The 21888-nt window shown below is 41.2% G+C and overlaps 1 protein-coding gene across 6 annotated transcripts in view; it reads right to left on the bottom strand.

The window, feature by feature from the left end:
• The window catches only part of rapgef2b (Rap guanine nucleotide exchange factor 2b), a 121928-nt gene that overhangs the window by 48246 nt on the left and 51794 nt on the right, over positions 1-21888 (bottom strand). For all 6 annotated transcript variants that reach the window (XM_073486382.1, XM_073486386.1, XM_073486384.1 and 3 more), the window contains exons 5-6: positions 10645-10720; positions 7185-7352 (exon numbers count right to left, since the gene is read on the bottom strand). In XM_073486382.1, coding sequence (XP_073342483.1) covers positions 7185-7352; positions 10645-10720 — 244 coding nt within the window. The remainder of the gene's footprint in view (positions 1-7184; positions 7353-10644; positions 10721-21888) is intronic.

Raw genomic sequence — 21888 nt, 5'->3', positions numbered from 1 at the left:
GGAGATGAAAGTTATCAGACATGCCACTTGCGAGTTGAGGATGTGAGAAATAGTGGGTGGAAGCTGCTCTGACATGTTAAAATGCAGCGTTCTGCACCAAACTGGGAGAATTTCCATGTTAGACAGAGAATGAATATAACTGCATGTGACTGCATCCTGAAATCTTCTTTAAAAATCTTTTTAGTCCTAAACTTACTTCTTTGCCGAGTGAGAATCAAATCTTTGATTAGTTTCTCTTGTTTGTTTTTATGCTTGCTGATTTTCTGGTCACATTAATTTCTATACAGCATGTGATTTCCATGTCAGGCAGACAACTCCACTCTTTCCACTGCTCAAAGGTAAACCTGTATTTGTACTGAAAACAGAGTTTATATCAACCCAAAGTCTTTTCAATAGTTCTGGGACTCAGCAGATTAATACAATTTCAAGGTGAAAATCCAACTTTCTCGGTGCTCTGAGCCAAGGACAGGTAGGGAACACACAGACACGTGCATTATTATTCTGGCTTGCACACACTTCTTTCCGTTCAGCATGCCTGCAGATTACTGAACAGATCACTTTAACTTCTGAACCTCCTTATTAACACTGCAGGGCATTTTTTGACCTCTAAACAGACAATAAGACTCCAATTATAAGGTGCTATATGTGTAGCGGTTTTAAAAGTAACTTTATCTTTTCCGAATTAACTTTGAAACCTTTGGTGCAGCTGCCTCAAACACATAAGACCACAGTGGAGAGAACTTGTAGCCCATCTCAGTACAGTCAGCTTTAGTTATAGTGTTAGATATTCTCAATGTAGGTCAAACTGAAAAAACTGAAGAAATAATGGACAGATTAATCGTTAAAGGTTTTAAGAAACTGGCTTGTGTTTGTGGTCTATATACTATCTGTTGAATCAAACATTTAACAGGCATAATTACAAAATTAAAAGAATCACAAGAAATGATGAATTAAGCAAATTGGTCAGCCAGAGAAGAAACAAAATCGAGACAATACATTAATTCAGCTCACAGATACGACTACTCTGCACTTCAGCCGCTTGTGCCACCGCTAGCTTCACAGGCAGGATGAGCTACCTCAACAAAAATGTTCCTATTGAAGGAACAGTTGGATATTTTGGGAAATACACTGATTTGATTCCTTGCTGACAGTTATATGAGAAGATCACTTCCATTCTTATGACTGCATGGTTAATATTAAGCTTGAGTCAGCAGCTGGTTAGCTTAGTGTAGCACAAAGACTGGACACAGACATGAACTTGTTGTTTTTATACTCTGATTTTTAAGTATTAAACAAAACAAGATACAGTATAACATGTTGATTAGTGAACTTTGTCAGATGCTGGTTTTGTGACCTTTGGACTGAACCAGGCTAGTTGTTATGCTGCGTTAAGCTAACCAGCTGCTGGATCTTGCTTTATATCGAACATACAGACATGACAGTGGTACAAAATCCTCCCATCTGACTTTTCCTTTAGAAAATGTCAAAAGGCTTCAATATTCCAGCGAACACATTCGATTAAACTGCAATTCTGATTCAGGTATAATTAATTTCTCTGCCTGCCTAAGTTTAGATACAGCGAGTTTGAAGTTCATGTGAAGTGAGGCTGTGGCAGGTGATGTAAAATCAATTGCAGACGCCTGTGAAGACCGGCAATCTTTGCATTCATTTATTGCAAAGACGCTCTGCACTCAACATTTTATAGGAGCTCTCAAACATAAATACTTATCAGAGAAACTGACGAGTGAATCATCCTTATCTGCAATAACTCCCCTTCAGTATATAACTTGGAGTGATTAAAAAGTATTCAGTAGATGAGTGAGCAATGTCACCGTCAAGGACATTCCAACAGAGCACACGATTGCTGATGGACACTTTGGCTGTTGCAGGGATTAAACCTGCGACCTTCTGATTACAGGGCGGCGTCGCCTAACCACCAGGCCGCCCGGGTGGAGGAAAAGAGTAAAAGGAGTATTGATTGTCTGCCTCCTGCTGCTTGTATAATTATAGAACAGCTGTTTGGGGCCTTGGATGCCCTATTGGCTACTGAGTAAACCCATAGGAGGAATATTACTCATCTGCTCAGAGAGTTTGAGGTGTCTGAGGAGAGTATGAAAGCATGCAGAGGAGAGGAGGGAAAGAAAAAGAGGACAAAGGGTAAACAGGATAATGGAAATTACCATAACCTGTTACGGATAAAAATCAGCAGCGTAGCGTTCAGTAAACACGAGGCCACACATCACCATTTCATTTTAAAGTGAGTGACAGACAGAATCTGCACAAAGATGTTAAGTGAGTTGCTGAGCGAGAGATCAGGGAGTAAATCTGTGTGTGCGTGTGTGTGTCTGTGTGTGAGTGTGTGTGCGACAGGTCGACAGCACAAATGGCTGCTGATATTAGAGTGTGAAGAGATAGAGTGTGAGATAAAGTGCAAAATGGAGAGCAACTGAGGAATGGAGATTATGAGCCTGTGCAAAGGAGAATATAGAAAGATCAAGTGTGTGTGTGTGTGTGTGTGTGTGTGTGTGTGTGTGTACATAACAGAGTGAGAGAGTGATGCCAGAAATAACTGGTGTCCATTCTGAACAAGGCACCCAAGTGTTAACCCACTGCTCTGAGCACACAGGAGACGTGTGTTGAATCTCAAACATTGTCCTCTTTCACTGCCTTGATTTATCCAGGACACATCTATAAACAGACACTTTCTTATTTTTTATAGTTTCATGTTTCTTTCTTAAACCTTTAGACATTTACGTTTCTGGATCTTTGCTTCTAATGGTGGCCAACCACAAATGTAAGCTCAAAACACAGCTGTGTTTCTTTTAAATGAGAGCAAGTAAAATGTGATAAGATATTTCACATGACAACTGAGCTAATTTTAACTTTATAAGAGCACAACGTCCTTCAGATACATGAGGATAAAACTTGCCTCATGTAATCAGAGAGAGATGGTAACAAAATAAAATAGGGCAATCTTACATCATGCCTTAAATCAGAAGCTTTTCATGTTTAGTAGTAGGCGCAGTGTTTGACTCGGACTGTAAATCTGACCAGTGCATTAGAAGAGAAGCCAAAACTGCCATCTTTCACCTTAGAGATATTGCAAAGGTCAGTCTATTCCTCATGCTCACACACAAGAAGCCTGCATTACTGTAATGAGCTCATATGGGAGCCACAAGCTAGTGAGCTTATGAGGAAGACGCTCAGGTACAACTTGTGAAGAGTTCTGCCATGAACTTTACATAAAACCAAATTTAAACCGCTGCTAAAATCTGCATTTCGTTCAGTCATTCACAAAGGTTGTGTGTTTTGCTCATTGATTTTTTCCCAGTTGGAAAAACAACCAAGTACATCACATGTCTGTACTTAAATTGCAATCTCGATACAAATATGATTAATTTCGTCTGCCTTTAGATACAGTGGGTTTGAAGTTTAATCAATTTCAGAACCCTCTCATGCCAACTTTTGCTTCATTTATTCCATCTTTCACTTTATTATCACAAAGGTCCTTCGATTCCTAATGCTCAAACACAAGAAGCCTGCATGACTGTAATGAACTAGTGTCTGCAGGAGAAAGCGTCAAACGATAATAATAATAATAATGATAATAATAATAATAATGATAATAATAATAATATAATAACTGAAAATGTAATGGAAATGAATTTGGATTATTAGGCTTCTTCATAGACACATTTCAGACAGACCCGTTCATATCTTCTGACTCTGATTCAGCTGATGAGGGAGCAGAGACTTCAGGGTACATGAGACTGTTAGCAGTAACAAAAATCCCCAAATAATTTCACTGACAGGCCCGATCGCCTCCTGAGTCTGTTATTATTGTGTTTAACTGTGAAGCACATTGAACTGACTCAATGAAAAGGTGCTGCCTCAATCAAGATCGACTGACTGTTTGATTCTGAACTTAATCAGTCGACGTATCTGACAAATACTATTAAGCACATTTCTCTCTCACCTTCGACCTCCAGGACATAATAATCGTCATAACAACATCCAAATGAAGCCATTAAGGCCAAACTCTGTATTTATGTTCAAGAAATAGCTCGCATTATGTTTAAACCCCAAGAGCCAAATAATCCTCACTTTATACAGATAATAGCTCTGCTTCAGATTATGGTGAAAAGTGGTGGCTGTGCGTGTGTGTGTGTGTGTGTGTGTGCGCGCGCGTGTGTCAGCACTCCCAGTTGTTACGTAGCATTAGTTTTATATTTTGAGATATTAAGCTACAATGACTGAGCATGTCCAGTGTGTTGCTGAGGGACAGCAGCTGTTCAGACACTCTGACACACCTAACTGTTACAGAACAAACTACCCAACAGTGAGGTCAACATTAACTCTACAAGCTACAACATTTAAATGCTGCTTGTATATAAATGCATCAGTAATAATACTGTGCAACTGTCTCTAACATGAATGTAACATTTGAGATGCAGCTAAAATACAAGAGCTGAAACAACTTGTTAATTAATCAATCAACTGAAGTTATAATCAATTAACGATTTAAGTCACTTACTGAGCAGAAATGCTCAACAATCACTAGCTGCAGCTTCTCAAATGTGAGGACGTCACTTTTATAACATTGTTAATTGAATAACTTTTGGTTGTTGGTTGAACAAAACAAGAAATCTGAGACATCATTGCTCTTTAGTCTTATACCAACGATATTATAGACTAAACGATTAAAATAAATAATCAGCAGAGTAATCAACAATGAAAACAATCATCTCAGCCCTACATGAAGCACATTTGAGCAGATTGAAAACATCAGATCGGTGGCCGCTCTGATGTTTTCCTACCTAGCCTCACATTTGCCTCGATAGGAGTGACTAAGCTGAATAAAAACCTTGCCTGCTGGAGAGATTTCCTTTCTTCAATCCCAAGTTTCTCCTCGGTGCATTTCTCACCTCCTAAATATGCCTCGGGGTAGGAGGGAGGAAAATCTGAGCGGTGCCTGGCATTCTCAATGCTGGAGATTAGCTCGCTATGTCAGCTTAGCATCTGCCCAGATTCAGCTTCTCTGTCGCTGTGCTCCCCTCCACCCCTCTGTCAGCAGCAGCAGCAGCAGCAGCAGCAGCAGCAGCAGCAGCAGAGGCAGCAGAGGCAGCAGCAGAGGCAGCGTACTGCGCTCTTGCTAACTTAGCTCCCTTCCCTACTGTACTTCTAAGTGCACTCGAGCAGAGCCCATTTGGGACTGCTGGTTGCCATGGCACCCGCTCCATCCTTCCCACAGGAGCGGTACTAGAGCGAGGAGAGTGGAGTGTGTGACGGGAGATGTCGGGCCATGAGAAAGTTCAGTGCAGTCTTTTGAAAGTAAAACACAGCGAGTCTAAATTTAGGAAACAGGGTGGGGCCGGAGGGAGGCAGGAGGAGGAGGATGACGATTGCCGCATTTTCCCTTTTTTGAGCGTGATTGTATCAGAGTGTTCCAAGGAGAACTGAGTACACTGACAGAACCCCCAAGGGAGCGCCGGGAATGAAGGGAATGCAGTGAAATTGTGCAGAACAGGAAAAACTGCATGTAACAACTGCATGCTGGGTTATTTGCATCATTACTGTGAACGTTCTCAGCTTCCTATTCCCAGGGAAAGAAAGCGGAGAGGGGAGAACGAGCAAACAAACTCCTCCTCTGCTGGAGTCGAATCCCCTCACAAGGTTAAAGTCCTCCACGAGTACGGCACTGTGATTGGATGAAGCTTTACACTGTCACATTTCTGCTTTCATTTTTGATTGTCGACATCATTAAACTATCTTACAAACACAAAGTTTGCTGATTTATCCAGCCTATAACATACTAAAGCAGTGTTTAATAAGGAGTTTTGTCTGAGAACTATATCAAATACAAAGCATTAGTAGTGTATGTGTGTATAGTAACTGCTGACTATGTAAATGAGTAGTGTAGATGTACATGTGTAGAACAACTTTAAGATTGTTCTCCATTTCCCAAACTTTCTTCGTCCTCCATTAAATCACAATATATTGTATTGTCATCGTCAACTATTGCCCTCTTCTTCATCTTATGTGCTGCAAATATTATACTACTAACAGATCATTAAAGTGTTCAACAGTCAAATTGTCAGGTGTATTTTGGGCCCTCTACATTAAAACTATCTTATGTTATTGGTGCAAAGATGCATCGGTTTTCGTTTTTTGCTTGTGGTCCCTCGTCACAGGTCAAAGTCTAAGAGTTGTGAGCAGAACAGTTCAAGTGGTTTTCCTTTCATAGGCTCCTTTCATTTTATAATTGAAGAGGCCAGAAGATGTTAAGCTAGACACTACGTCAGGAGACAGAGGCAAACGCTAGAAAAGAGTCTAGTTTTTGATCATTTTTACCACAAAAATCATCTCGTGAGCCTTTCCATTTATCTCAGACCATAAATCCCTGGTTTGGGAGCCATTGCTTTAAAGACAAAACTTTCGAACCGAAAAACTTTTCTTGGTTCGTTCATCATCAAATAGCAACATGTATTTGAGAAAAAGTTTCATGCATTCTTGTCATTTTTCGGCTGCACATCAAAGGAACTATATGACTTTATGCACCTTTGTGTGCTTTGGAATATGCTCACATTTTAATCCTCTTCACATGTGTAGAGACATCTGAAGACAAGTGCTAAAGTGAGCAGGTGTGTTCAGGTGCAAATGTTGGGTCAAAAGCATGAACACCTGACATCAGAAGACAACCACAAGAAGCACAAACAAACAGGCGTTCAAGAGGCAGATATAGCACAGACAAGGAAACTAAAGGATGCTCAATGAACTACAACACATTTATAAACAGAGGGTAGATCAACACACTGAAGCCAGCAGAAGCTACAAACATTACACACAAGTGTAGCAACTTCAATCTAGCAGAGGAAGGGTACAACAACAATCAAACACTTACAGGGCAGAAAGCTCAAGATCAGGAGAACAGACTGGAAGTGCACCCTGTGGGGACGAGGGTGCCCTTCTCCAGGACACAACACATCCACACACAACATCCTACAGCCGAGGGTCAGCTCAGGCTACCGAACACAGAGTTGGTTAAACAGGGAGCACACGTTTTCAGCGTGAAGAAGGAGAAGCACGACACACAAACAGAGCAACACTGAGCCGCCTCAGGAGCACACAGCGATCCACCGCAGCGAGGGTAAACACAGCAAACTGAAGCGCAGGCTGCAACTCACCGTGTGGTATCCCCGGGCTATGGGCGGCTTGCCGGTGGGGTATGGATCCACGGTGTCGATGATAGTCTGCCTCTCCCCTTTCTGGTTGATCTTCCGAAAGCGCCGACGGGACTGTCTGTGCGAGGCTTGTCGCTGGAAGTACTCCTCATTTTCATCCATATAGTCCACCTGGAAATGATGGGGATGGGGAGGGAGGGAGACGGAGAGAGAGAGGGGAGTGACTGTCTTCATCTTCATTCACGCCCATCCCCACTCCTCCCCCCAAAACACACACACACACACACACACACACACACACACACACACACACACACACACACACACACACACACACACACACACACACACACACACACACACACACACACACACACACACACACACATCCCAAAAAACCCCACCCTCCTACACTCCATCTCCCATTCCTCCTCCTCCTCCTCCTCTTACTCCCGCCCCTCTTATTGCGTAAAAATAGAAGTGTGTGTGGGCTTCACGGTTGCACACCTACGTCAAAGGGTTTTCACAATACGAAAAGAGACGGAGAGAGAAAGAAACACGGGGATGAGAGAGGAATCTGGAGTGAGGGAGGGAGGAAGACGGTGATAAACAGAGAGCAGATGAAATTTCTCAACTCTCTCTGTCTCTGCTAAACGTATTAACCACAATGAAATTACATGTTAAAACAAGATAGAATCCCTGTTTCATTTTTAATGAGCTGAAAGGAGAAAAAAAGATATTTTCCAAGTGGAAACTGGCACAGGATGCCACTCAAACAACGCAGGCAGTGAAGTCATCTCCTACAGCTTTCTAAAGTATTTTTGGTTTCTTAAATGGGACCACTCTGTTGCCTGGCGGCTTTGGGTCATGATGGAACAACATATTTAAGTTTCTTCTCTTTTTTTTGGGACCCACTCCTCCTCCTCCTCCTCCCTTCTCACTTGCTACTTTCACTGCGGCTTCACATTTCACAGCGCTCAGCCTTTGGGATTACACCACTAAAATCTCTCTCCGCCGTACCAACTGCTGCCATGACAACGGCAGGGGAGCTGCGTGTGAGTGAGAGCATAAGTGTGATTGTGTGTCTAATTGCGAATCTCTGAGCGACGGGTGCAAACATGTGTGTGTGTGTACAGTACGGACACGTGAGCGGCTTATTTTTCTTTCTTTTGACGTCTCTTCGCTCATCGTTGTGAGCGTGTGCATCTCTCGGTGCGTTCCTCAAACTTGTAGTAAAGTGGAGTATCCATATCCATGAGCACAAAACCCTCCTGAGTAATTACAGGGTGGGTTGGCATCTATTATAGCAAAAGGGGTAAGGCCAGATTGTCTGCAGCGAGCAGAGCAGAGGCTGTTATTACTGAGGGGTTCGTGTGAAGCTGATACGGGCTCAGTTAACAGAAGCCCCCCATCTACGACGCACATTCATAGACACACAGCAATTACAGTATGTGAGAGGGAGGTCAGTGAAGATGTGCGGTGACGGCAGCAGCAACAACCGGTCGTTATCACATGCTGGCAAGAAGTGGGTTATATTTGATGTCTTCCTTTAAGAAAGGATTTGTACGAGCTTGAAATGGTGGAGAAAGAGTATCCTGCGTTTTATCAGTGGACGAATGTGACATGTTGGCTCCATTCTCCACAGTGTTTGAAGGTTTCTGGCCAAAGTAGTCAAAATATTTGCGCAGCTTTGTTCACTGCCTCTCGACATGCTGTTGGCCTGCAACTGGTCAACAAAATATTAAATTTGGTTAATTATGTTTTTCAGGGGTGTTCTGTGGTCTGTTTTCCTAATTTAATCCCTCTTTCAGGATGAATCTGTTTGAGGATGGATTTGCGAAATTTTTTAAGGTTTATCTCAATCATTTATTTGACATAAAGCGTGGATAAGTATGAATTTGAATCACTGGTCTTAAGGTTAGATTCAAGATGTTTCCTGCTCATCTGAAAGGTTTCCTCAGTTCTGGTTGCGGGAAATATTACAAGCATTTATCCCCAGAGCTGCTGGGTTTATTGATCGTCAGTCAGGAGAACAATAATATGCATAAACTTTGAATATTAATAAATCCTTCGAGTCATTTTTAAGACATAAAATGCAAAACATTCTCTACTTCCAGCTTCTCATCTGCAAGGATTTGCTGCTTTTTCTCTGTTTTGTGTGATAGATGACTGAATATTTTTATGTTTTGGACGGTTTAGTTTGAGGAAATTATCACAATTTTCTGACATTTTACAGCAATGAACCGATTAGTGGCGAAAATAGATAATCACAATAACTGTCAGTTGCAGCTCTATTTAGTATTTGTTTATTTCCAATGGAAGGACCTCAAGGCGATAAATACCAGAACTATTCACTATATATTATTAGATTAACACTGGGGAAGGCTTTCAGAGAACTTAAATCCAGTTTGGATTCACCTCCTATCCTGTCATGTTTCATCAAGTCTGTTTTCTCGCAGCACTGTGAACAACAGCTGTTTAATTTGCACAACATGGATTTCTGTCTCCAGTATGCTGCCTCCCTGTTAGCGCAAATTCATCAGCAAAACTTGCATCTGTTCTGATGTGCAGGCCTCAGAGGGCTTCTGTTCAACACATGATTGTATTGTGCTGCTACCTCCTGCCTCTATGCCCCTCTGAGAAGGGAATGATTTGTTCTCAACAAACTTCTTCTTTGAGCCAACATTTGATTTCCCATTAAACTGTGTCATCCGTCCTGGACTCGAGGAACCCCTGCACATGCTGGACTCCAGCAAAGAAACAGTTAACTACAGCTGTGTTTTAAGGTTGTGATGAGGAGGCACTTGCAAAGATTAGCACAAAACATCACAGGACCAACTCTCAGATGATCTACTCCGCTGTAGGTAATGTAGGTTTAGTGATCCACATGGGGACAACTCACTCTTACGTGAAAGAATTACAAAATCAATAGTTATTATACAAGTAATTTTCCATGCTAACATCAGAGACAAGTAGAGCTGCAGCGATTAATCGATTAGTTGTCAACTATTAAATTATTTGCCGACTATTGTGATCATCCATTGATCGGTTTGCAAAATTGTTTCAAGAAAAAAACTCAAAATTCTTGGATTTAAGCTTCTTAAATTTGAATCCTTCTGGTTTCTTTTCTCTCTTGACAGCAAACTGAATACCGTTCGGTTGTGGACAAAAAAAAGACATTTGAGGACGCCATTTTGGGCTTTGGGAAATCAATATTAATCAACATTTTTCATCATTTCCTGACATTTTCTAGACCAAACAACTAATCGATTAATTGAGAAAATAACTGTTGGATTAATTGATAATGAAAGTAAGCGTTAGTTGCAGTCCTACAGACGATGTATGAGTTTATTTGTTGTTTGTGTGTTTGTATGACAGGAAACAAGTATCACTCTGATTTGTGTATGTTACGCTGTGATGACTTTGACACTTGTGTGCTAAAAGTCTGAACGACGGGACTTACCACAATCATCTCTGAGGGTTCCAGGACGATGCACTCACATCCGCGTCGCAGGCTGCCGGCTGATCGCTTCCCAAAACTGGAGGGAGAAAAAGACATTAATGAAATGATGAGAAAAACAATTTTGGGTAACAAGTCGATGTTAACAAAAGCGGAGCAGTGTAGCACCCCTTTGTAAATGGTGTATCTCTTTTGAGTTCTGACGGCACACTGATGGCCAAGAAGCAGACGGATCATCCAAATATCTGCGTGAGACTGCAGGTGACTCTGCACAACATTTTAAATATGCAGTATGGAATTTCTGTAGAAAATGTTGAACAGAGCAGCATTGAATGGACAGTTCCTCCTTTCAGCTGTGACCACTCCCACCTGAAGGGAAACACCCGCCTCTGGAAAAGTCCACTTTCGTGATGTCACAAGTTGTACAGTATGCCTGGCTCCTAATGAGAGGGGGGAGCTGGAATATTAAAAGCAGCAGAGACCAAAATGTCTCAAAGAAGGGCAGCAGCCATGGAAACTCTGAGCATTAGGAGACCCAACTTGTGGGTTTGATGAAGAATGCAGCCTTTGTCCAGCACAAGACCTCAATGCGCAGACACAAGGACTTCCTTGTTTGTTATTTTTAACGTCTTTCGATTGAGAATGTGACCCACATCTTGTTGGTTTGCTGATATTTTTTTAGATAAACTCAAGTGACACCAAAAGAACAGACGGCTGTCGAGTTCATGTGCCTGCCTCGTGCCGTGCATGCGTGCTGTGTTGCATTATTTAGATTCTCCAGCTGGGATTTCATACCAGCAAAAGTGGGACATTTATCTTTAAATTCACACTGAGTCAAAGGTGGCCTGGAAGCTGCAACGATGACAACACACATAACCACAGAACACAGAATTATAACAATTAATATTCGGTGCTCAAATAATCATAATAACCTGGTTAATTGATGGTCAGTGGACAGAGAATTAATCTGCAACAACTTAATGAAATCATGTAACATAAACAAACTTTGGAGAAAGATATGCAGACAGACTCATAACATTTTGCCTGTGTGGATTTAAATGCATGAACGTGTGGATGTCTGTGTGCACCAGGTCGCAGCAATCATGAAACTGCATTTGTTTCCAGTAAAGATGGATTAGATTCACTGTCTCCAACTTCTCAGAAGTGAATAGTTCTCCTGGTGAACAGTTTTCCTGGACTCTTATGGTAGTAAAGTGAATATGCTTACTGTTGGTTACACACAACAATTTGAAAATGTCACTGTGGGTTCTGGGAATCTTGTAATGGAAATCTACACCACATCTAAGTGCTACATCGTAGGCAACTGGACTTGTTTCAGTTTCTTGAAGATGTTTCACCACTCGTCCAAGAGGCAGTGATCAAGTTATTGAAACAATAGTCAGCACAGTGATTAATAATCAATATTATCACTTGTTGCAGCCCTAATCATTTCATTTATATATGTTTGTTTTGTATGTGATTTTAACTGGGTAGAACGATTCATTTATTTCTTCATTTGTATTTTTTTGTACTTTTTTATTTTATACTGAGGATGATCATAAAGACTAACTTCCCTGATGTTTAAACAGAAGTTTAAACTTGGACAATTCAACTAGACACTGAGTAAATAAACAGTCAAAACTGAGCACAAGTTAATAAGGTAAAACCAAAAATATTGTGCATATTACATCTATGATTCAACAGTTAACTGGTGTTGTAACATCAATAATGGATGCTTGTTTTTTCATAAAGCACCATTTGTCTAGTTTTTAATGCGTTTACTTTATCAGAGCTGTAAGTGTTTGTCCAACAATCGCTTACTGAGTCCAAAAAAATTAACAGCCAATTAATTTCAAAGTTGTACTGGTTCCAGGTCGCTGTTTGTCTTTATCATACGTTGATGTTCTTTCTTAATTCCTAAAATGGGCCTGTTCCTCTGGTTCCTACACTTCACTGTGTGGCTGATGTGAAGTGACTAACCCCAGGTGTAGAGCGTTCTCAGTACTCACACTGCAGTGAGCAGTGAGTATGTTGTGTGGCTATCTGCACGAAGGTTGTGGAGGTGGCAGCTTTCATCGATCACACTGACAGGTGCAGACCTCAGGCACAGCATGGCCTAAATGCTTCGGAGCCCTGGGCATGTGGCTACATGTTGTGGGTACAGCCTGGTCAGGCTGGAAGACAAACGCCAGCCAGCTGCAGAGAGCTGGCGATACTCTACCTGCCACTTTGGCAAAGAGCAAATAATGATTTTTCATGGAGCCTTTTATTTTCTAAAAGTCGATTTAGCTTGCTTTGCTTTTCTCTTTCTGCCGCCTTTCACAGACAAGCCTTTGTTGGGTTTTGTGTTTTTCCCTCTTTTGTCAGCCGTTCTGTTGTTTCTCTGCCGGTGCTGCGGTTTTACTTGACTAATTTGTCAACTTTATGATACCTTCTGAATAACAGTTTGTCAAAGAACTGTAGTGAACTACTGCTGGGTTGCATAAAGTGAAATCAAAGACAACAGTCAGTGACGGGCCGGACCACGACGAGCTGAGTGAATAAAGGCAGTCAGGGGGTTAATGCTGATGGTTGCTGTTTGCTTTGCCTGAGCTCTAGTTTAATGCGTTTCAGCTCTGCTTGTAGCCCCCCGACATACGCGAGGCTGAATTCCACCACAGGGCCGAGCGGAGCTACAGTACGGAGAGCTTACTCAGTATTTTCACTCACATTCTCACAAGAAGACAAACGCTGGAATTCTCTTCCAACTTATTTCCAGCAAAGATGATTTGTCAGCCGGGCAGCAGCTTCTGAGGAACGAACGAGTGCTTTTGATCCGGTCTTGACAGACATTTAGAGTCGGTACCAGCTCTGATCCTGTTGAGCCGCTCTTGGCTGGCTCAACTGTGGAAAGGGGAGCAGTGATTCCACCCATTCTGCATCACAAAACACGCTTGGCCACTAAATGCAAACACCAAAGTGACATGTTCAATCATGTTCCTCCATTACATTCTGAACATTTGTAATCCAATCCACCATTTTGCAGGAGGCAAATGCCACTGGCAACGTGAGATATTAAAGAAGGGATTATGGAAGTGGAGAGTGAGGGAGGGGGTGGGAGCGTTTTTTCTAACACAAAAGTGTCTTGTTTGGAGATTAAAGCCTCCACTGCTGTATGACTAGTCTTGAGCAAATATAAAGTAAAACCTAATGAGTGGGTGAATGCCTATTAGAGAAATAACATATGTCTAAAACAAACATTTGAATTTCTCAGTTGATGCCTGGTTGCGTTGGGGTGTGTGCATTTCTGCAGCAATCAACACCATCACGTCTGACCCATGCAAATATTTAATTTCTATTAGCTTTACTAAGGATGCTGAAATATGTGCACAGTCTACTTGCAATACATAATTCAGCAGTGTGAAATCCAGGTCCACAAGTTGATGCAAGGTTCTCTCTTTCCTGAGAACTACAGTGTGTGTCGGCTGACAAATTTACAAAGCCAGATAAGAGGAAACATAACGATAAGAAGGGTGCCAGATGCTTGAACAGGTATCCAACGCTTTGATAACAGCGCTGAGGAAAGATTATCACTGACATACTTTCAAAACAGTGCTGTATGTGCTGCAACACTTTATATAACATCATTATCTTCACCTAATTGTCCCTTCAAGGGGAATTCACTCTGCAGAAGCCATTAAAAATACAACAGACAACATGCAATACATAAATACATAAACACGTTGCATATACATGTGTAGACAGACATAACTTCAAAAACTCTTAAAAGACTTTTATACTAGTTTCTGACGTGCACATAGCATTTGCATGAAGGCACACATGAATAGTACTTGGTAAAAGTCCTTAAGTATCTGATATTGAATGTACTTATGTATCAAAAGTTTTCTGGCAATTAATCGACTCAAGTATAAAAATACAAGTATAATTTATATATATGTAAAAACTGTATTGATTGGAATCAGTGTTTTTTTTTTTTTTATCCGGCAATAAAATAAATTAACTGATTGATTAACTTGGCTCTGATGCAGCTGCATTCTGCATAAAGTACCAGAAAATGAAATTACTCAAGTAAAGTACAAGTACGTCAAAACTGTATTTAAGTACATTAATTGAATGAATGTACACGCAAAACTTTCTAATGTCAATCAATGCCTCATGTCAATCAAAGTAATTTGTTCAAGGTAATAAAACCACATTTAATAATAAACGAATAAAGATCTTGATTTACAGCATTTTGTAACCCCAACTTCAATTATACAACTGCCTTGAGTCGTTCCCATTGCTTAACATCCATCCAGTAAACCAACATTATGGTTAAAGCCTTTATCTTACAGGTAACAGCTACAACCTTTCCTTCAAAGGGTGATTTTGACCTGAATGCACCTGGCTGTGGTGCAACACCTGTTGCTTAAAGATGACCTCACATGACGTAGTTGTGTCACTAACCTACTTTCATGTTTCATAACGTTCTTCAGCTGCCGCCTGTCCTACTTTCTACACATTCAAAAATACTGCTTTTGTGCATTTTGAGGGGTATTTTTTTGTCTTTTGTCGTGATATTATCGTTATCCTAATAATGTAATTAGTTACTCTGTAACTCTCACTCCTACTTAAAATCAAGAAATGAAATAAAATTTGAGCAGAGATTTGATGAAAGGCTGAGAACATATGACCATCATTTCTCTGTCTGCTTTTCAAATATTTTATTTTGGTGGAAAATTCTCCTTTTTAGAGCCTGACTTGGTGTTACACTTAAAATTGTGTCATTTGTTATATATTATCAATCAATAAAACTTTATTCGTAGAACATCTTCCAAACATGTCCAACAACATTAAAGTTGTAGACCCTTTATGCTACTCACAAAAAACCTGTAAAATTCTATAAATGGATGAATACATTTAAAACATAAAAATAAAAGAAACTAATTCAGCTAATTCAAGTGCATCAGCAAGTGCTTTACATGTGGCCGACAAGTTAGCAAGCCGCTAATATGAACATAAACAGTGACCCAACTGCAGACACATGAAACGTAGATTCTTTAAATAGCTCCTCTACTCTCCTTTTGAAAAGTTCCTGAATTTGCAGCCATCAGACACTTTGTATGAGCTGCTTTCAGACAGGCAGCCAGTATCTCCCTTTCAAATTAAACCCTGAAGCTCTCTCTCAGTTGACAGACTGACATCTCCCCTGCCTCAGTGGCCTCGCATTCCCCCCCGTTATACAACAAGCCCGGGCGTCTGGAATGTCAGTCCACATGCATCACCAGCCTTTCACTCTGCGAGCCCGGCAGCCCACCGCCAAAGCCTCAGATCCATTCTGCTGTCTGAATGAAGCAGTGCAATCCCTAATCTGCACCCCTGGTCCGAGCTGGAGGAGGAGGAGGAGGAGGAGGAGGGTGGAGGGGCGAGGGGGGGCTCCTCACTCTGTTAAGCAGTTTAACTGAGTAAGTGGTGAGAGGGCACACCGGCTTCTTTAACCCACCAGACCCTTAAGAAGGACAAAGATTAAACTCCCTGGTTATGCAAGACTTTAGACCCAGCACAGGAGGAGGGAAGGGGAGGTCAGCGGAAGGAGAGGAAGGAGTCTCAAGAGTCCACGGCTGTTAAGTCAATGAAAACAGCATCCAGGCTAGAAGGGTTTACCAGCATCCTCTCAGAGCTGCAGCTGACCATCCAGCCACCTCTCGCCATCCAAACATAAACAGAATACCTCACAGTAACAGCATGGCCGCGCCACACACATACCCCGGACCTTTGCCCCGCCACTTCTGAAATAGAGGCAGACACCGATGCCAAGAATGTGCGATTGACTCGTGACTTTTTCCTACCCGAAATACAACCTCACCGACATCGTGAAGGCGAAGAGGAAAGGGCATTGAAGTTAAGAGGCAGCACGACTAGGCTAGCCGCTCAAAACTTCTCCAAGACGTATCAATCAATCATCTCTGCTCCTATCATCCATTTTTAACACATTCTCCCCTCAGCAGGAGCTCCATCTTTGTTTTGGTTTCAAAGTTGCCAAAAGTCTTGACTCACCCCCCCGACTCCCCCCCACCCCCGAACTTGAAGAGCACACACCCCTTTTACTGGCAGCACACACTGCACACTGTCAAATCCAAAATAACATCAAAGTCGTGCTTCGCATTCCAGATTTGAAGGCTTTACTACAACCAGCTCCCGGCTCGGAGACGAGTCAGACTTTTAAATTACAACCTAAAAACACACAGGAGTTTCTAGGCACAGCTGTGGTGAGTCATGTACACAGGAGTGAAGTACTGCTGTAGTCTGGACACTCACCCCCGACACGCCAAACTGCTCCCAGACTGACACCGCCACCTGATAAGATAAGAGGGTCCCTCCTTCTAAAATATCCTCCCGCGGTTAGTCCCACAGTCCCACCGTCAGTCCGACAATCACGTCCCGAGTCCTGACACTTTGGTGTGACTGCGGCATATCGTCCTGCACACACCCCGCTGCTGCTGTCTGTGAGAATGGGAGTGTGTGGCTTCGGAAAGTGTGTGTGGATCAGCCTCTGCCCGCTGGCTCTGCCCCCTTTCTCCCTCTCTTCCTCTGTGTGTAATGTGGTGCGTTGACTGCAGCCAGCATTCCAGCGTACGACTCACTTCCTGCTACAGAGTTACAAGTGAGTGAGAGGGTGGGGTGTGTGTCCATGCACGTATTTGTGCGTGTGTTACGGAGGAGTGGGGAGGTGTGGACAGCTGGTATCCTCCCCTTTCGGTTCAGAAGTTGCTCATGAACTTTTGTAATCAATTGAGAAAAATCAATAGATCTTTAACATGAATACTGTCAAATTAGTTTTTGATAGAGCTGAAACAATTAATTGATTGGCTGCACACTATTAATTTAATTGCCAACTATCTTGATAATCGATTAATCGGATTGAGTCATTTTTTTTAAGGAAAAAAAGTCTAAATTCTCTGATTCCAGCTTTTCAAATGTAAATATGTGTTAGTTTCATTACTCCTCTGTGACAGTAAACTGAATATCTTTGGGTTGTGACAAAACAAGACATTTGAGGACACCATCTTTGACTTGGAGAAACAGGGATCAACATTTTCTGACATATAGACAAAATACAGCCCAATCAAAAGAATAAATGTTAGCTAGGTAGGTTTCTACAAAACCACAGATTCTTTATTTTATAGCTTTACGTTTGTTGAATTTTGTATTTGCTCTGGTTGGGTTCAGGTACAAAAAACACTTGTTTAGGGTTCAGAAAAAAATGGTCTGGCTTAAAAATACCTGTTTCGGACGCCACAAACACAGATGGCGATGGTCCGACTTCTTTTGTTTGCCACAAAAACAGCTGGAAATATCCGCAGTACTCCTTAAAAATAGCCAGTGGTGTGACTTGAACTGTGGTCGGCTGTTTGGCTTGTAGCAACGCCACCACAATTTCCTCCACCTCCTGATGTGAAAGGTGGCTAACAAGCATATCATGTGGACGTGATATGCCACATTTGGTACAAATGTCAACCTTGGACATATCTGTGGTTTGTAGAAAAGCTAATCGCTAACATTATATCCTGGCGACTGGGCTGACCAAACAACTGATCAGTGAATCCAAAAAAGCCCTAGAGCAGCCCTAGTTTACGGAAACATGGTTAGACTATTAGCACACTTCCTGTTAGCAGAGTATTTAAATTCATTTTCTCCCAAAGGTTTTTCTATCTCTACTTTGTTAAAAGTCACATGCTAGAAGCTTGTAATGGGCACATGGTCCATCCTCTGATTAAATTTATAACCATTATTAAGATCAAAACCAAACCACTGGTCCTGTCGCTCTCTGAACACACTTTAGTTTATTTGAGAGCTGCACTTTACATTTCTCGTGACATCTAACTCTGGCTTCTTCTTATTGAATGTACTTCTTGCAAGTCTGCCAAATGAATTAATGCAAAACTTTCCACATCAACCACTTCCACATACTTTTTAATTTCAGCCACAGATCTCATACTTATGGATCAGCCTTGATCCTCGTTTGAATGTGAAGGCTAACAAACAGCTCAAGATGTAATGAGTCGGCAGCACGGCGGATGAAGGATTAGACTTAAGACTGCTTTACTGGTGAAAAAATAAACATAATTGGCGACGAGCAAATCTCAATAATATTTAACCCTCAGTGAAGAGTTGTTGAATGATCTTTCTGTACAGTTGAGGGAAACGACAAATTAAACTTTTTTTAAAATAATACAATCAAAATCCGAGTGATGCATCAAGCAGCAGAGACAATCCTGGAAGCTCTCATTCCTGTAATGTAACTAAGTAATGTCTCTTCATTAAATGTCTCTCCCAGGTACTGTAGGTTCTTCAAACTCCATGGCCCAAATTAATATTGCAAACTTTCTATTAATTTTTAAACTATCCAGAGAGAAAGTCAAGACAACCTTGATGACCTGAGCTGGGTTATTTTTTTCAGACAAAACTGCAGCAGAGCCACAGGAGGCGTTATACATGGGCTAAGTAGAACTTCTATGTTTAATAAATTGATATAAATGTGTAAAAATTGGTGGAGATCCCCTTCAAATTACAATAACACTTCAAGTTTTACATTAGAACAGCTCATGAAAAAGCCACTCAGCAGTAGTTCAGTTCAATTCTAAAATTAAAGAGCCTAGTCACTCATAATGTGACTCTACAGGTATATAACAGAGTCTTCAGTGGTGGCCTGTGGATGGATTTGTCACTCTGGTACCAGCACTCATGTGAATGGCTGTTTACAAAAAACAGAAGTTATTTTTAAATGTTTTGCTCTAAAATGAGGAAAAAAACTCTCATCGCCTGTAAATCAGTTTGAAAATGACACATAGATCTAAATTTCAACATCTCGAGAGTCATGAAACTCAAACTTGACCACATAAACTTTCAATCTAAGTAGCAAATACAACATTTACAGATATAGTAAGTGTCGTTGAATAAAAATCCCCTTTCAAGCATAAACTGTTCGTAGCTTCCAGCACTGAAAAGAGATGAGTTGGGTCTGTACTTGCACAATTAGGGAATGAATTACCACTGAATCAGTTTTTATTTCACAGACACAGATGAGTCTGCCTGAGCTGCTGCTGACTGTCAAGAAATGATTTGAACGCTACTGACCTTTTCTCCCAGCACCCAGCAGTTCACAGGAAAAACCGATGACATCCCCCTGGCTGCTGATACGAGCTGATTCAGTGAACAGTTGCGTTTTTGGAGAGCTGATGATCTGAAAACTGTTCAGCGAATGACCAGAAGTAAAGTTCTGACAGCAGTCATCTGATAGTAAATGTAGGCAGCAGCAGGAGGGGAGGAAGTGAAACCAGCTCGAGGTTAATAAAGTCTCTATCATGGTGGAAGTTAAGTTCAATACAGGGGGATATTATTCAAACTGTAACTAAGAATATTTAAACATGTAACACATTTGAAAATGTGATCATAAATGTTGCTGTTTGGGGGGTTTGAGAAAGCTTTTATTTACATGTTTTGCCAAAGTTCAAGTGTTATGATTTTATATATTTTGAAGTGTTCTGTCCATTGCTTGAAGAAAGTTGCTGAGTTGCAGCGAAACGGAGAATTGCAGCATCAACACATCTACACATCAATCTATAAATAACTCACAACAAGAACAACCAACCAACAACTCTGTGGCAAATGTGAGAGGATTTTAAATCCAGAGAATCAGACTTATCTCACATAAATTGAACAAATGCCAAGATCAGATGACACATTATGAGCTTGATAGTGACCCAACCAACACATGTGTGGAGCATCTGGAAAGAATATGTAAGTCGTTTGTGGAAATTGCTTGTTTTTATCCAGTGTGATGTGTTCGATTAGAAGACAACCAGCGCAAGAAATGACAAAAAGACTGACGCGTGTCAGATTTTGCTTTGCCTCACATATTTAACAACAAAGCCGTGTGTGCTCTTGTAACTGAGACAAAGGGAAGCAAAAGAACAATGATGTTTTCTTTCTGTTCAGCAAACCTGAAACCACTTGACCACTATCATCAAGTCAGGAGTGGAGCTGCAACTAATGATTATCCAACACATTATCAGTTAATCTGCTAATTTCCTGATTATTCAATTAGTCGTTTAGTTTATATAAAGTAAAAGAAAAAAGAAAAATACTCAACACAAATTCCCAGATCCCACATAAAAATCTTCATCTTTAGTCTGAATAACAACCCAAAACCCAAAGACTCTTCATTTAGGATCATAAATGAGAAAGAAGAGCAGCAAATCCTTACATTTAAGAAGCTGGAACCAAAAAATGTTTGACAATTCTTTCTTGAAAAATGACTGAAACAACTAACTGATTTTCAAAATACTTGGTAATTAATTTTCCTTTCGAGTGACCAATCGATAAATCGATAAATTGTTGGAGCTCTCGTCAGGAAAATGCCAAATTAATCCTTCCTGAAGTGGCGATGTCACCCTCTGCACACATATCTACTGTATACGTATATACTACTCTCTGATGATTGACTCATGTGTGCCTAACTGTATTATAAAAGATGGCGGACTGTGATTGGTCCACTGTGCAGTCTGCCTCGTCTCTCCACCAGGACCAGACAAAAACCACTGTCGTCCAGCCTGACCCTGACATGAAAACACCAGATTTAAGATTTTCTTGTGAGAACATGCTTCATACAGCACGTGTTTCTACATGTTTCTGTGTCACCCCGCATATTGAATTAAATGCAGCACAGAGTTTCTTTCACCTAACGACTGAGTCATTCCTCTTGCTCTGGATCACATCTCACTACAGAGACCGGTGAAGGGAGGGCAGCAGAGAGAGACAAGCACTGAGAGAAGTGATGGAGGCATATCAGGTTTTCAACCTTGCTGCCAGAGTAGATATGAGCAGCCACTTCTGGGCAGGGCCTGCATGAAACCCAATTCCACCACATCTTTAAAAGCTTCAGGAAGTCCCGCTGGACTCCATTCAGTTCCTCGTGTCACAACCAATTTCCCCTCCGAGCCATTTTAACCTCACCATTTCTCCTCTAATCTTTTTTCTTTGTCATTACGGCCATTACAAAAACTCTAATGACAAAAAACATTCCAAGTTTGAAGGAAGGAAATACCGAAAATTACTGTAAACTGACAACACAACAATAGCTTAGATAGTAATCTGGAAATGCCTCAACATGTAAACAACTGTTCTATATTCAAACACCTCGGTGAAAACACTGACACACCTGTTGAGGAGTGACAGTCATGTACCGTCCCGTGACGTCAGCTGGCT

The sequence above is a fragment of the Pagrus major genome, chromosome 18, assembly GCF_040436345.1.
Source record: "Pagrus major chromosome 18, Pma_NU_1.0".
NCBI classification, from domain to species: Eukaryota; Metazoa; Chordata; class Actinopteri; order Spariformes; family Sparidae; genus Pagrus; species Pagrus major.
This window is presented reverse-complemented; position numbering and strand designations above follow the sequence as displayed.